The following is a 16506-nucleotide window of genomic DNA, read 5'->3' on the forward strand; positions in this document are numbered from 1 at the left end:
GTTATTGTCACACAATCTATTGCAAGTGACAGACCTCCCCATGCAAAAAAAGTTACAAATATCAACAGAAAAACTTAATTAATTTGGTATGTACTAACCTTTCCAGTCAGTTAAAAAAAAAAAAAACTAACAAAAAAAAACCCCAAACAACCAACAAACCCTACCATAATCTGAAGGTCAAAACAGAAAGTAAAGAAAGTTATCTGGACTTGGCAAATGACGCTTCTTGCTACAGCATAACCAAGTGTAGTGGCTTACTTTAAAAACAGAAACTCAGTAAGAAGGTTTTTAATATGAATATCTACAAAGATGTTTACTTTTAATTACCACAGTAAAAAAATGGACAAGTAGTAGTTGTGACAGAAGGTAATTTTTGAGATGTCTAATTTTGTAGCTATTCTGTGTATATAACCCATTGAATTTTTATCTGAGAATTTCCTTGTCTCCGCTAACCATACATTTTCCCCACGAGTACGCTGCAATCCCTGAAGCAGTTCATGGACAACTGCAGTTATGTGCCTTTGTGCCTGCTGAAGCTAGTGCATATCTCTCATGGCATTTGAATAGCTCAATGTGTATCAGTTGCAGCAGCAAGACGGCAGCTTGCCACTCCATTTGATCCACGGTCATCTACGGGAGCACAGTGCCGGATCACGCTTGGCAATCTCCATCCAAAGCATCTGCAGTCTGCTCCACCCCATTTTTCTCCTGCCTACATTCTGGGGACGAATGGAAAAAACAAACTCCCACACTACACCAACATGCAGCAGAGAAAAGGAAGGAATTCATATCTCCTCCAATACAGGGGAAGCAATTAGTTGACCCCAAAAAGCAATGTATTTATGAATAAAACAATTACAATCCCATAAATACATTAAGCAGACAAAAATAAGGCAGCAAAGATACTAAGTTATTTGCATTAATAACTAAGATTAGTTATAAATGTAATAGTTGAGAAAGAGGAATTTCACACCAAGAGGTACCACCCCATCTCAAGAGATTTAAGGCTTCTCCTACCTTTCTGCTGTGCAAGAGAAAAATGTGTAAAAACTGCTAAAAAGATAGTCTTTGACATTCAACATTTTTGTCATTGTTGCTACCTTTTTTTGTTATTAAAAAAAACAACCACAAATACGTTTGCTAACTTCATCAACTACAGATCTCATAGAAGCATAATATCTCAATCTGATTTTAAAATAGAATTTCTACTTAAATCCAACCAGGATGGATGTGGTTGTTGTTTTTTTTTTTTTTTTTCCAACAAGAACAGAAATAAATTACTTATTGTGAACAATATAACCTGCTATCTTGGTTCAAGTATTTTCCACAGCTTAACAATTCCATTACCACAGTTCCAGATCCTGCATACAATGCAGCAAAAACCATCCCATTTTCAATCTTTTGTTCATTAGTTTCTCTGCACAATTTATACATAAGGACAAATAAAGATTTCATGGAATACATCATCGCTAGTTGCATCTAAATGCATAAAAATCACACAGCAGGATTTAATATTTCTTTTAAACAAATCTAAATCCCTGACCAAGGCCCTTCAGTGAATACAGTCATGAGAATCTTCTGGCACTCTGCTGAAAACAAAATGCCAAAAGAAAATGGGTTATTTTTTTTTTCCAGAAAGATACAGAACCATCTCAGGCTGAGTCGGTTTTTTGTTTTTTTGTTTTGTTTTTTTTCCCCCGATGTGTTCATTTGCCATTTCCAGAACCTATTTAAATATGTATGAAAGACTGCCTAGTAGTCACGTACATTTTAGACTGGAACCTGCAGCTGTTTTATGACAAAATAGCTTCCAAAAATCCCAAAGAGTCAACACAGGCCTGCTGAAAAAAACATACAGTGATAATCGTTTATGCTTTTCCTTAAATATCAGGGCAAATAATCACCCTATTGGTACATATTTATGATCTAGCAATATAGATCTATATCACCGTAACCAGATAAGGTGCATGCAGGCAACTAATTGAGAAAAACATGACTGTCATTACTCTGATTTACTTAAATTTTAAAAAATATAAAGTTAATAATGGGACGGACAAATCCCGATTATTTTATGAAGGAAATAGTGCTTGACTTACATACCAAAATGACACATATATGAAAGGCACACAGGCTGGGAGGATTTCTTTTAAATGTCTTACTGCTTAGCTGGGCAAGCGTGCATGCTATTTCTGCGTTCGTCATTCCAGAGACATATCTATCTCCCTGAGGAAAGGGCTCTCCAGCCATCACTGAACACCCAGCCCCTCCACCGCTCTCTTTTCTTCTCTCCCCTCACACACGCTCCTTGCTGCATCTCCTGACCTTGGACGGGGCTGGGCTGGGGAGAGACGAAGGAAGCCATTGCTGTGCAATGGATCCCCTCCGGGATTTCTCCTCGGTGGGGGGAGGCCGCGTTTTACCACAGACCTTACCGGAGAGGGGCGAAAGGAAGGACTGGCAAGGCGGGGGCCGCTCGCTCTGCCCGCAGGAACGGAGATTCTCTGCCGCTCTCGCTTGCCCGCCTGTCTATCCCCTCCCCGAGGCTCTGAACGAAATTCCTGCCGCGGGTCGAGGCTGCCCAGGGCGGATCCCGGCGCTCCTCGCCCGCCTGCCCTTTATCCGCGCCGCTCCCGGGGCTGCTCCCCCGCCCCTTCCTTCCCCCTCACCCTTCCCTCCCCCGAGGGCGGCGGAAAGACCCCGGGCGCTGCCACGGCCCTGCTCTGCGGCTGCCCACGATACAAAAAAAGCCCACAGCAGCAGCCGCAGCCGCCGGAGAGGGCGAGCGGCAGCCGAGGCGTCGCGGGGAGCCCCCGGAGGCAGGGCAGGCCTCAGCCTCCCCCGCGGCTGAGGGGACCGGACACCCGTACACCTGTCTCGGCCGCGGCGGAAGGCGGAACGAGGTGTGTGGGGGTGGGAAGTACCCCTCTATCTACCCAAGTGGGGTGGGATGAAGGCGAGCGCGGCGCCCCTCGCCCCTCCGCCCGCCGCCTCACCGGCTCGGTGCGCAGCTCTCCCCCCGCCGGCTCCGCGCTCTCCGCCACGGACCCCGCGGTGCGCCGGCGCCCGCCTTTTTATAGGGCGGTCGGAGATGACGTCAGCGCCGCAGAACGGTCTCCCGGCCGGCGGAAAGAGCCGAAGAGATTCGGAAATACTCGGGAAACAGGAAAGGGGGGGGAAGGGGAAGGACAGCCCCACCCACCCGAGCTCTGCTGGCGAACTGCGGGAGCGGCACATGCGGGGAGGGGCCGGAGAGCCGAAGGGTTCCGGAAAGTGCCGAGCGATTCCGGAAAGAGGCGGGGCAGGGTGCCGCTGGGGGCGGGGGGCGCGCAGGGCGTTTGTCACCCCCTCAGCAGTCGCGGGGTGTTGGGCCTGTGGCCGGTGCCTCACCGCCCTACACCGGCCAGCCTCGGACACGAAAAAAAAATACAAATTCACCTTAGTTATCAGTTACAAATGTCCGTGCAGCATGGCAGCAGCTGGGTTTTCAGAACCCTTCTCTACAGCCAGGGTCTGTTTGGGCTCCAGCCCCTGCAGCTGCAGAGGATGGGCGACAGGTTTTACAGTTTAAATCGACAGGCCTGACTCAAACCAGTAGTCTTTTTTATTAAAAATACATCTATAGGTAAGGCTGTCCCTTTGAAGCAGCGTGCAGTGTCACAATCACAAGTCTGGCAAGGATGGAGCATAAAAAAGCTGCAAACATTTGTCAAGATAAATCTGTTTTTGAAAAGCCGATGCATGAATTCAAAGGAAAATGAGCCTTTATGAACTAGATGTTTAAAATAGACTTGGCAAATAAATTCTACTCTAATCTCTACCTCTTTTTAATTTATTTTTCTTCAATAAAGCCTGGTAAGGCAGCACGAACTTTATGGGATGAAAATGGTGAGTGGGTTTGAGTGATTGTGGAATTAACACTGTTTTTTATTAAAATACTTAAATGGAAAAAGCACACTCACAGTGATATTGAATCGCAACCCGTGGGACTGCCTGGAACTATTGTCTCCAAGGATGAGTATGACTCACAGCAAATTTAATGCATCTAGTCATGAATGCACAGTATTTTCACATCTGAGATGCTCTCCTTTGTCATATTGAATATGACAATATATATATAAAAATACCATGAATACATGCATATGGCCTTATTTGCACTGCATCTTCGTAACACCCAATGGCTAACATGCAAAACTGCTAAAGCTACAAAATACAGAATAGCATAATACAAGTCAATCATCAGTTCCAGCAGTAGATGCAACCTTAAGTTACATCTAAAAATAAATATTGATTTATTATGATTCTTTTGAAGTGCACTCCCTATTCAATTAGAAATTCTTATTAATGTTTTTTGAAATAGTATGTAAGTATCTGGATGTCCTTTGCTGAGGCAGAAAAGGATACCATGTTTGTTATTTATAAAAATATATACTTACATTCCCCCCACAAATGTTAGAAAACCCTAGTAACCATCAGCAACAAATAAGAAAGCTATTGTATCTTATGTATACACCATCAAATCACTCCTTGTGTTTTGGCACAGGCAGACAATTGTTTCTAACAGACAGTACCAATTACAATCTTGGTAAAATGAGTCTCTAACGTAATTGTAGATATGCAAAACGTAATTAAAACATCCCCACCCAGTATAAAAAACCTCGAACATTTTCAAGAATACGCGTGAACGTTGTACTGCTTCACTGTTATTTGGTAAAAGGGAAGAGTGCTGGAAGGAGATTGCCAGTACCCCAGAACAATCACCGACAGCACTAAAGAATTCCAGTCAGCTAACCAAATACATAACCAAATACAAATTTAACTTATTTATCAGTCAATTTTAAAGCCAAGGTTAAAAGTATTAAAGGATTGAATTCCAAAGTACATGTTACAACCTTTTCTCAAAAATCTCAAGATCTATATAAAAATCACAGTTCCCACATGGCCCCAACTCTGCTTTCTACACATCTTCAAATTGTGGTGCCTCTAGGAATAACAAGCCAATCTGGTAAAAATAATGATTTTAACTTGCATCAGTATACTGCAAAAATAATGAACTACTTTCTAGAACTCGGAAGCAAATTTTCTCATCTTAGAGGCCACCAAAATAGTTCAAGGACAAAGCACCACAAACTAGACCAATGTCCCATCACTCTCCCATACTGTTGATCTCCTGTGTTCACCAATGAGCTGTAGATTTTTTTGACCATCCCTCTGCAGTAGAAAAACCCATCCCTCTCCTATAGAAAAAGAAACCAAACTGAAGTGCTTCAGAATAAATGGAAAAAACCCCAAACTTTAATATTAAATAGGCTTCTAGAATGAACTATTCTCAGAATAATCCACCACTGGTACAAAAGCATTACAGTACTTAATACATAAAATTCCACAGCATTGATAAGGCAGAAATCCATTTCCATAAAAAGAGTCCTTATAAAATGCACCTTAGGTAACCATTTCCCCCACAAACAATGGCAGAACATCAGCAAAAGTGCTAGAATGAATACACCTTTTTGCCATCTTTTTTTTAAAATAAGAAAACAGATTATTAGTTTCCATCCATCTGATAGATATTGGACACAGACTTTCTGTAGTTTCAGCAACTCTGCTCTTCCCTCATGAAGTTACTACTATTGATGCAAACCTTTTAAAACAGTGAATCTACCTCTCTTAAATCAAAAATACCGTCTCTTGGAGCCAAGTTACATTCAACAGAGGTAAGTGTCAACAGTGCTAGGCCAAATGCCTTCACCAGTCTCACTTGTAGTTTTAAGATGTTGAGACAAAGAGGATGCAAGTACGTCAGCATAATTAAAATTGAATTATAAAAGACAGATATAATAAATACAAAAATAAAGTTCTAGCGGTAAATTTCTGAGATTGACTATTAAGACTTCATAAAGCTGTGAGGTATTTTCACTTCCATTAATAGAACAGCACTGTGCAAATTTTCAATCCAAGAGTCTTTAATTTCTGAAGCCCAGAGGTCATCAGGATACTATATTTAAAACATCTTTTGCATGTTTAAACATGTGAAGGAAAAGTCTTCAATTTTCCACAATTTACTATACAAAAACTTACAGAAATCCAAAGCAAACAATAACTTTCTATTATTTGCAACAAATTAAACACAAGTTTGTTCTGCCCAACAGAAATCTTGACAAATTTAACAGGTTGATGGAATATCTTCTCCTCATTCCTCTATATACAAAATATACTTATTTTGCCTTTACGTGTAAACAGGAAGCCAGATGTGAAAGCACAGACATCCAGGGAGAAAGAAATATAAACTGATTTATGATTTCCAAAAGGAAGGCTGCAGAGCACCCTTTGGTAATGGAATTTTCTTCTGCTGTAGACATTCCTAATGGAGAGAGAAAGACAAAGAACAAAGAAAAAGAAATGCGTACCTTATTTTGTTATCTCAGAAATTTTGGTGGCTTTTACTGTACACATTTAAAGCACTGCTAGCAAAATGTTCCAAAATTAATTTTGAAATGGAAGTACAAACTCTGAAGCTAGCATATTTTAATATCATAATTTACGTCAACATTTACAAAACAATTTAAATAATCAAGTATTTTACAGTTTTGCAATGTCTTATAAAAAAAAAAGATGTGGAATACAGCACTAAAGAAACACTACAGGGTGATTCAAAGTGTCTACTTCCTCATGCATCAGGACAACAGATAAAAACAAGCAAACCACTGATAAAAATAGCTGTTACAGAAATGACTCAGCAGAATCCTCCTCAACCTGTACATGTCCTCTCACTGCAACTAGTCTCACTGAACTTAATTTACAATCAAAATACATTTTCTCTGAGAAAAATTAGATGTGAGGTAAGAAAGGAGATGCTTGACATTGTAACTATCATTAAGGTAATTCAGTAACTGAAAAGTTACAAAAGACAGGTTACATCATAGCGACAGGTCTGGACTATCAGGTATGCTGCAAGCAGCACCAGCCTCATTATCCAAATGATGCACATATCAAACAAAGGCAAAAAACCTCAAAACTGAAACACTTGAAAACAAAAAAAAAAAAAACAGCTTTACCTCCAAGAACTGCTTGAAGCGCATTAAAGAGCCCAGTTGTCCAGAGCTGGTAATAGCTTCAATTCTGCAGAAATAACAGCATGTTTCAAAATCTACTTAGAAAGCTGGGTTTGATTTACAAGTGGGTGTAGGCGTGAATGGCAGAGATTGGAAAAGATGGATGAGTCATTTAAGAGCAAACACTTATGAAATAAAAAACAAGGGTTATTTCATATTCCTAAACACAAATATCATACCTTGGGATATAGTCTTCTCGGATAAGCAACATCATTTTCCAGAACTGAGCCTTATATTGTTTCATGAGAGCATTGCCACACACCTGTGGTACAGAAATCCACAGACAGTGTTCCAGAATTGGATTTCAGACTAGCATGACAACTTCATTGAACCTACTCAATATCAACCACTTAGTATTTTATCCATATATGTAAAGAAATATACCTACGCCTTAAAACAAGCAAATAAATAAAAGAAGCAAATTTTCTAAATGCCATTACTGCTACCACAATCAACTCTTTTTCTTGTTGACTGTGTGGTGGCCACTGATACCAATTTTACATTATTCTTCCTCTCAGTCCAGTCTCCCTCCAAAAATAACACCACTTGCTAGGGCATACTGTGGTCATTTCCCCCGCCTTGACTAATGCAGTGTGGATTCATCAGCTTTCTTCAATCAGTTTACAGTTCAAACATTCCTCAGACTTCACCACTTCTAATAGAATCCCTATGGTGTATTTCACTTTGTACTTGACTTTCTCATTTCTATTTTTAAAGTTCTTTAGAAGGCATTTGATAAGCACAGAAGCTGTTTGTGTTCAACAGTGTTTGTCTCTCCTGGCTTCAGCCTTTAACTCTGGCTCTTATTTAGCACAGGCCTATATCCTAGGATATAGGATTAATATACATCAGGCTCTGTACTTTTCAACCTGAAAAAAACATCCTGTTTTATAAAGTAATTCAGCCAAAAAGGCCACAGGACCTCATTGCATTGTATGAACTGATGCCAAGTACTTAGCAGACCTTATTCTTACAGGACCATGCAACTATTTTTAAAGTAACAGGAACCTTAAATGGAACCAAATACAACAAGAGAAGTTGCATGTATAAAAACTTCTATTTTTAAATCATTCAGCTCCAAAGCTGTATTTGCAAGGATGTGGAAATACTCACATTTTCTTCTGAAGGAATAAGGACAAGTTAAAAAAAGCTATTAAAAAAATCATAATGAACATCACCCCAGCAATCCCTTCAGAAACTAAAATGTCACCAATTTAGATCTCTTTAATCATTAGTAATCCATGTCACTTACCTCCAGAAAATCAAAAAGAAGTGTAGCTGTCACATCTGCCAGAGGCTCCATATTCAACATCTGAGCAAGCCAGCGCCATCCATAGTTCAGCCCATGAGGATGTGTCTATAAAGCAACAAAAAAGTTACCCGCTTGTTTTACGACTTGCAAAATGCTATTTTCAAACCAGGAGGTTTTCTGATTTACTTTATTCTTTATAAAGTTATTTTACAATAGCCTAAGATAAAACTTGATCATTATGAAAATATAAAGAAAGGAAGTAAAGACCTACACTAAAAATTACTTTACATTGCTTTGTTGATTATGGTTATGACCATCTCCCTTCAAAAATAATATGAGCTGGTTTAAGTTCAGCACAACTTAACTGCAAATCAAGTTTACAACACATTTAATAGACTCTTGGGATAGTAGCAAGGTTCTAATTATAAAGCCATACATGCATACCCCTTGTTTGTTTCCATAAGGCCACCGGAGCTGAATGATAGCAGCATAAAGACGAACCAGTCCTGACATGCGTTTAAGAAAATGATCTTGTTCTTCTATCTTAGAATCCTTAACTTGATATCCAAGCATCCTAAGTATGAGAAGACGTTTCAGTATTAGTCCAGCAAAACACATTCACTCGAGTCCCTGCAATTCTCAGCTTACTTTAAGTCAACTCTACTGAGAATAGGGATACTCCAAAAACATACAAGAATTATTGCAAAGGCTGATCATTATCCTCTGGATCATATGTTCCACTATTTTATTCCATGTAGAATATTTAGGTTCGATACTGGATATTTCAATTTGAATTAAGCTATGGTTATCAACTGTTCCTTGAGAAGGATGAGGAAGAAGCAGCAAAAGAGCACTTCCAAAGCTTACAGATACAGCATCCTCCAGGGAAACAGGGTCAGAGGCGCTGCACACTTGTGAGTGAATCTCCAGTCTATGGCAGCACATCACAGTGCTGACATAATCAGAGATGGGGAGAAGTGGAGTTCACTCAGAAGAATACAGTCTTCACCCTTACAGGGTTCATGCTGAATAAGTCCAGTAATAAATTTACCTTTGATACTCTTCCATTGAAGTTCCCTCTTTCAATGCAGGGTAAAATGGCACAGAATAGGGGCACTTTTTGTGCAGATGAGCTAAAAAGAGATCTCCAACTCGAGGGTGTATTTCCCAGATTCCTGAGGCCACCGCAGCAATTGGAAATGCTGCATCATGGTGAGAAGCTACTTCTTCTTCTCCTTGACTCTGGACAGGGGGGAAGGAAAGTCAGTCCCCACCCATCAAGCCATTTCTCCAACAAAAAAATTCCTCTTTTTTGGGTAATTAGCCTCTACTAAAGGATACTAAATGTTTTCATGGCTATGTAGCCAACCACAGAAAAGCTGATAAAGCCCTATGTCCTCAGCTCCCACAGAGGATGACAATAAACTTAGTTTCAGGATAGAAGAACGGGGTTAGCAAATACAGGCACAAAGTGCAAGGCTGCACCGATATTTCTACTCCAAATAATAATTTTCAAATGTTTACAAATCAGTCACAGATTTACTCCATGGGCTAATTTTTGCATGTATTTGTCACTGTAGGGACAAAAGAAAGTTTCAAACAGCCCAAATTTAGCAAATAAAGACTAGAAAAAAATACTGCAAACTTCAAAAAGAAGCAAACAATGACACTTCATTTCTTGGGAGGTGCTAACTACAAAGCAGGGACAGAACTTTGTCTCTTGGGCCTCAGCTTTCCTGCCCCCTTCCCAAGTCTGCCAACACTTAAGGTTTTGAGCATATATACAGTTTTGGAAGAGATCATAAATTACCTATCAACCTCCTTTCCACTAACACTGTACCTAACTAGTTCAGAATATGTAACATGTAAGTCTTGAATTTAAAACTGTTCTTCCTTCTAGAAGAGATAAAATCAGGGAGGGAAAGAAAAATTAAGTTCTTGCACTTTTTCTTTATTCCAAAAAGCACTTCCTTTACTCAATATGAACACTGATCCATGCAAGCTAAACATCTAATAATTTTGTTGTTAGTAGCTGAAGACGAAGGACAATATCCAGAACTTCTTACAGCACTAGCTGCCTTTGCCACCCCAGTAAAGAGAACATTTCCTCACCACAAATTTCTCTGCAAGTTTGTAATAAACAAAATCCAGACCCTGTGGATGCTGAGTCACTGATACAGTTCGCCCTCCACTCTGAACAGACTTTCCAGAGAGCAGGTTATTGATCTTGTCAAATATCTCTTTCAGCTGAGAGCCTGCAAATATAAAAGGAATGTATGGAGACAAGAGATTAGGAAACAGCAGACAAGTCTTAACCAGACCACATGAACTTCAGAAAAACTAGACCTACATCCTGAAGGGCAAGGCACCTCAAACTGCATGCTTGCTACATATCTGATTGAAGAAACTTAATCACAGTGAAGCAAGATGCTTCTGAGGGAAGCAACAGACCTTCATAACATAAGCAAACACTGTGCTGCAAAGACTTGGACTGTATGCATAGCAGCTTTCTGCTGTAGGGGTAATTACAGAAACGTTGGATATGTTGTGTCCTACTAAAATCTTTACAGCAAAAGGCATTTCAGTTGTATTGGGTTCTTGGCATTTTCCTGACCTGCTATTCTAGAGATCTGGCTCACAGGAATTGTAGCTGCTTTCTGTAAGTCTGTTTTTATCTTCTTAACCTGCAGAACAAACAAACAAACAAACAACTTTAAAATCTTTACAGACAAGTAAACTACTGTGATAGTTTGGATGAGCAGACTGTTAGCAGAGGCTGCTAAGTTAGAACTTTTATTTTTTTTTTTCAGATGAAAGCTGTCCTATTTCCCCTAGAAATTAAGATAATCACTCTTCAGCAATATTAATCATTTGTTCATACCTCATTGTTGTCTTTGCAGTTGCTGATTTCACTAAAAGAAGCAACGCACTGCTCAGCAACATCTTGAAGCTGCTGGTACCACTGCATGGTACTTTCTTCTGCCTTAACTTGAAGTCCTGATATTTAAAATAAATAAAGCAAAAGACTAAGAAAGACCCAAAACTCTAGAAAACCTTAAGAAAACTTTTTTTTTTTTTTAAATTGCAAGGAATTAACAGCTGCACGAGTGCTTTTTTTTTTCCCCAGAATTTTGTTTAGAAAGTTATGCTTATAAATGAACTACAAGTTTGCAAACTATATACAAGTCCTCCTTTTGCAGCTTAGTAGCTATATATGCAGGATATCTGGACTTAACTTACTCTCAGAAGGAAGCCATTTCAGCAGTCTGTCCTTGTATGTTTTGTCATATCACACGTGACCCATCTACATGCGCACAAAAGCACAATATTATTCTCTAATATTCCAATATATGGCACACTGTCTAGGAAGAACAGGTTTTGCTCCAGTTAATACAGTCAATTTATGCTGCATCAGTTTCATTTTAAAAGTTTGCTGCCAGCAGTCCTATACCCATTTTGCTGGTTGTGCTAAGTGAAGGCTACAAGAAGGTATGTTGTCACAACAGGAAGATTCCAAAGTAGTATTTAGCCTAACAGTAAACGAGTGTGTAAGGAAGGAAAGGAGGGAAACAAAAAATAAAAAATAAATAAAAAAAAAGTCTAACCAACCTTCCTTCTGCTGCTTTCCGCCCGACTGCTGTGCAGAGTCAGGAGTCTGAGCCTTCATCTGCTCTTTCTTCAGTAACTCCTGCTTTTGTCTCTCTTCCTCTTCATCTCTCCTCTTTTCTTTCACAGCTGCAGCGATCTCTTGCTGCATGTTGGATATCAACCCTCGCATCTCCTGCAGTGCTCGTTCAGTATTGGCCACATCTACTTGAGTAGGGAAACCTCTCTGTCAAGAAAAATAGGAGGTAATATAGCATCAGTCTTTTGTTCCACTATCTGTAGACTGATGACAAACCAAAAAGCCTTTGAAGCATTAGCATTCAGGTGATCTGGGAGCCAACTACACATTTTATCCACTTTAGTGAAAATATCTTTTTCTTCTTTAATTGTATATAACATTGGTCATAAAATTCGTAAATAATGTTAGTCCATGAGTAGGTCTCACAAGATCTTAGAAAACAAAAATTAATAACACACCTTTACAAGTATTACAGAACCCCAATGCAAAGCCTAGACAACTTCCTCTGCAGAATGCCAGCGGTGACTAACTGGAACAGAGAATTAGCCTTATTCTAGTGTTTTATTTTTAAGGTCTGTATCCCACCCTTACATAGAGAAAAAAATTTTCAAGCAAACCTAGTTACTGCAAAAAGGCTTATGAGTATAGGAGAACCATAACATGTTCAGTATTTAACAATTTATGATCCACTCAGCTTCCACGGTTGTCCCCAAAAGCAACTATAAAGCATCAAGAGTTTACAGTATTTTAATATTCAATCTTTCTGCTGTAGAAATCCTCATGAATTTTTATAAGCCATTTTCAAGCGAACAGCTGAAGTGCCATAGAAAAGAATTCTCCTTTTAAATTAGAAGTTTTAAAGGATGAATATCTAAAAACATTTCTGTGACATTTTATTTAATGGCCTCATAACAAGCTGCCTTTCAAGACAACTACAGGAAGCTTTATGAAGGAATGACAACCAAAGAGCAAGCCTGGAGCCTCTTCTACCTCACTTGTGGTGCGGATGAGTCCTGACACCAGCCCACAGATCTGGTTGCCACGATTACTGTATGCTGAAAGATCGATTCTTGGCAAGTCTTTGTGTCTATAATTGGGATCAATCTGCTGGTTAAGCTGCAGCACTTCCTCCTGGATTGAATAAAGGCGACGCAATCTTTCCTGGCCCTCTTCCTTACGCAAACGCTCCAGCTCTTCCTGACGCTGCCTCTGCTGCTCTGCCTCACGTAGTTTTAGGTTTAATACCTGGGGAGAAAAAGACATGAGACATAAAATACTTAAATAACTACAGCTTTACAGATCCTTCCTGCTCCTAAAAGGCATGTGCCTTTACTGTATTTCCACAACAATGCAGCAAATATTCACTCCAGGGGTGCCATATAAATAAACACGTATAATAAATCAACTGGTCTTTTCAATTGCCACTGAGTAGTCACAGTCTTTTATGAAAGACAACTCTCATAAGTCTCAGACCTTTGCTCTGTGTCGGTGTTCTTCCTTCAACTTCTCTTGCTGTCCCTGAGCCTCCTTTGAGCTACAATACATATAAAGACAAAAAAACTGGATTCAAGACATGCACAAGACAAAATACAAACAAACACACAGCAAGTTACTTTTAAAATAAGCCAAGCTAAAGGAACTTTAACTGTCACAACAAACAGTCTTTTTCTAACCACTGAGACCTCAACAGCAGTCAGGAGACCTTCTCTGAAAGACAAACAGTAACAGGATAGCTAATGTAAAAAAAGGAGCAGGTAAGATTTTCAAGCACAAGTTACTAGGATAGAATTGTTAGGCACAAGAATTAATCCTCCCTTTGATTAAATGCTATAATATTTTATGAATACGAGCTAATCTCACCTCTTCTCCATTACTTCTTGCAAATCTTGGAATTCCTGATGCTGCTTTAGCTCCTTCAGTTCATCGAAGCGCTTCAGTTGCTCATTTGCCAGGTCATACACTGCCCTCACCATCTGCTCTTGCTGCTCCTGCCGTTGCCTTAGCCCCTCCTGCAGATTGCAGAATTGCCAGAAGCACCACAATGTAGCGATCACCGGAATTTGGTCAGAAAAAAAGTACAAATTAAATTGCCCAAAGTGGGCCAACATTTAGGATAACTTACTGTCCTGATTTTATCAGATCATTGTTACACCTGGTTATGTAGCTCTCCTGGCATTCACATACGCACTCAACACTTTCTTTACCTTTCCTTTCAACCTGTGCATCTCTTCATACATCTGAATGCATCCTTCAACTTCTGTGACTTTAGAGGGCAGAACTGCTGGAAAGACTTCTTGATCCATTTCCGACAGACTAAGATCATCATTTCCCTGCGTGGACAGCATATAAGCAAAATCAGTGACTGAGTATAGTATCAGCAACTCATGGAAGAAACCAGGTAAATCAAGTCTCCTGAACTTCATATTATTTGTAGAGAAACAAGGAGTCAATCGATGCACAACTTTTTAGAGGAATTATATACCCCAGTAGTGTAGCCTCACCATTTTAGGATACTCCAGCATGTATACAAGGTTGGGATAATTACTTTTCCCAATCATTAAAATTGGGAGCACAGATACCAAGAGCCTATCGGACATTCATGAAGGCTGTCACCTAGAAAGGCTACACAGACTCCCCATGTTCTCTTTACATTCAGTGAAGATATTACACTGGAAGAAGTCAAGCCAGGTTTATGCTTTGAATCATGCTTCAGGTGAAGCCTTCAGACACTCTAACTTTTATCAGATCTTGCTGCTTCACCAAGATGTTTTCCTCACAATAGATTTCTTAAGTCTAAATGGGGCCAAGATGATGCAAAACTTTGCTGCTCAGTATCATTGTTATGGGATGAAATCATCATTTAATGCATAGCAATGGACATTTACTTTCTTTTCAGGTGCTTCATCAACTTCATTACCTCCACAACTCAACTGCTCATTGCTTCCTACCCTTTCGTATCTTAAAAGAGAGCCATAACACAAATTTGTCCTTCAGAGACTCCAGAGAACCCAAGGGGGGTTACTCAGAGACTCTTACAACAGGCCTGACTCTACTCTGTGACCTTATCCCTCCAAATGGATGAATCTCAGGCTGCTAATCCATATAAACACAGAGCTCCAACTAAGTTTTCGTTAGTTATGGTGAAAAAATCAGTTTGCTTTTGGCTTCCTATGAAACATTATTCCATGAAAATCTTAATACCACTTTTATCATTACCTGTTTATCCTACAAAAAGTTGAAAACAAGCATGCTTTTCTTGACAAACTAACAGCACAATTCAACCTTTATCAGACAATTCATGACAGCAAATTCACGTGTTTTTTCTCACAGCTGCTCATATATGGATTATAACCAGAGAGCTACCTTTGTTTCACTTGGCTCTGTAGATGAAAGTGGTGAAGAGCCCTGGCGGCTAGCAGACACGATCTTTTCCAGAGAAGATTTTGTGAGGGGAGTGGATTGTTTTGGTGTTGAACTTCCAGAGGGTGCGATTTCTTGGGCTGATTGCCCAATCACTCTGTCTAGAACCCAGCCAGAATAAGGGGACAGCACAAGAGGGGACATGCATCCTTCCAAGATATCCTAGCGACAAAACATTTTCTGTGAATGCAGAACACTTCAAGAAAGCAATAAAACATTAACACACATTGAAAACATTTGCACGGGTCAGCAGGTGCTTTATAACTGGAGCTCAGTACCCCATTTACCTACTTCTGGCTTTTCAACGCTTTTCCCAGGGTCCCTGCTTTGGGAGGACAGCAGGGCCCCCACGCTTGAACATTCTGCTGTGAACCCCCTTCCCAAACCCTGCAATATTCAGCCGGTACGAAGGAGCCAGCACCGGCGGGCCCAGCCACGAACACGCGAGAAGCGGGCAGCAGGGATAACATAAGGGCGATTTATATATTTCAAGCCCTGACTGTTAACGAGGCAAAGAGTCGATGTATCACCGCTGGGGCAACGCCTGGAAGGCCGAGCCACGGATCCCTCCCTCAGCCCCTCACAGCTGTCCCCTCAGCAAAGCGGGAGCCGCGGCGGCCCGGGGGGCTCCCAGCGGCGAGCCCTCACCTCATCGTGGAGCCAGTGGCGGCAGTAGCTCAGCCGGCCCTTGCTGGAGGTGCGCAGAGCCGCCAGAGTCTCCCAGCGCAGCTGCCGCGGTTCCATGGCGGCCGGCTCCATGGCGGCCCGCGCCGCGCCCTTCCTCTGCTCGCGCTTCCCGCGCGGCGGCTGCCCCCTGGCGGGCGGGCGGGGCTATGGCCGAACTCCAGCTCCCAGGTTCGAGTCCCGCCGGAGGCGCCTCGCGGGGCGAGGGAAGGGGCAGGGCCGTGAAACACCGGCGGCTTCGCCGTTTTTGCCTTTATTTTGTGTATTTTCGCGGAAGAGCCGAAGGAGGGAGGGCTGGAGGCCAGTCTGCACTGCAGCATTTGCCCGGGGTTGCAGGGGCGGGGAGAGGCCACCAGCCATGGAGCATAGTTCCTTGCACCAACACCCCTGACATGGGTTTGTTTTTCCAAAGTAAG

At 41.0% G+C, this 16506-nt stretch overlaps 2 protein-coding genes across 3 annotated transcripts in view; both read right to left on the bottom strand.

Annotated features, from left to right (window-relative positions):
* SPTAN1 (spectrin alpha, non-erythrocytic 1) overlaps positions 1-3093 on the bottom strand; it is a 52705-nt gene extending 49612 nt beyond the window's left edge. The window contains exon 1 of one of the 2 annotated variants that reach the window (XM_042786804.1): positions 2994-3093. The gene's annotated coding sequence lies outside the window, so the exon portion shown is untranslated. Of the gene's footprint in view, positions 1-2432; positions 2453-2993 lie in introns of those variants that run through there. The other variant, XM_033012035.2, reaches the window with a different exon arrangement.
* A 2177-nt stretch (positions 3094-5270) lies between these two features.
* GLE1 (GLE1 RNA export mediator) lies at positions 5271-16186 on the bottom strand. The gene is made up of 16 exons (XM_033012120.2): positions 16055-16186; positions 15350-15568; positions 14191-14316; positions 13847-13995; positions 13460-13520; positions 12977-13231; positions 11971-12193; positions 11243-11358; positions 10976-11045; positions 10474-10616; positions 9413-9603; positions 8806-8935; positions 8362-8466; positions 7289-7371; positions 7053-7116; positions 5271-6358 (listed from the first exon to the last, which is right to left on the bottom strand). Exons 1-16 carry the CDS (start codon positions 16163-16165, stop codon positions 6290-6292), a joined length of 2115 nt encoding a protein of 704 aa, XP_032868011.1. The 5' UTR covers positions 16166-16186; the 3' UTR covers positions 5271-6289.
* Positions 16187-16506: the final 320 nt, after the last annotated feature.

Source organism: Tyto alba, unplaced genomic scaffold (genome assembly GCF_018691265.1).
Source record: "Tyto alba isolate M040663 unplaced genomic scaffold, T.alba_DEE_v4.0 Super-Scaffold_11, whole genome shotgun sequence".
NCBI lineage: Eukaryota > Metazoa > Chordata > Aves > Strigiformes > Tytonidae > Tyto > Tyto alba.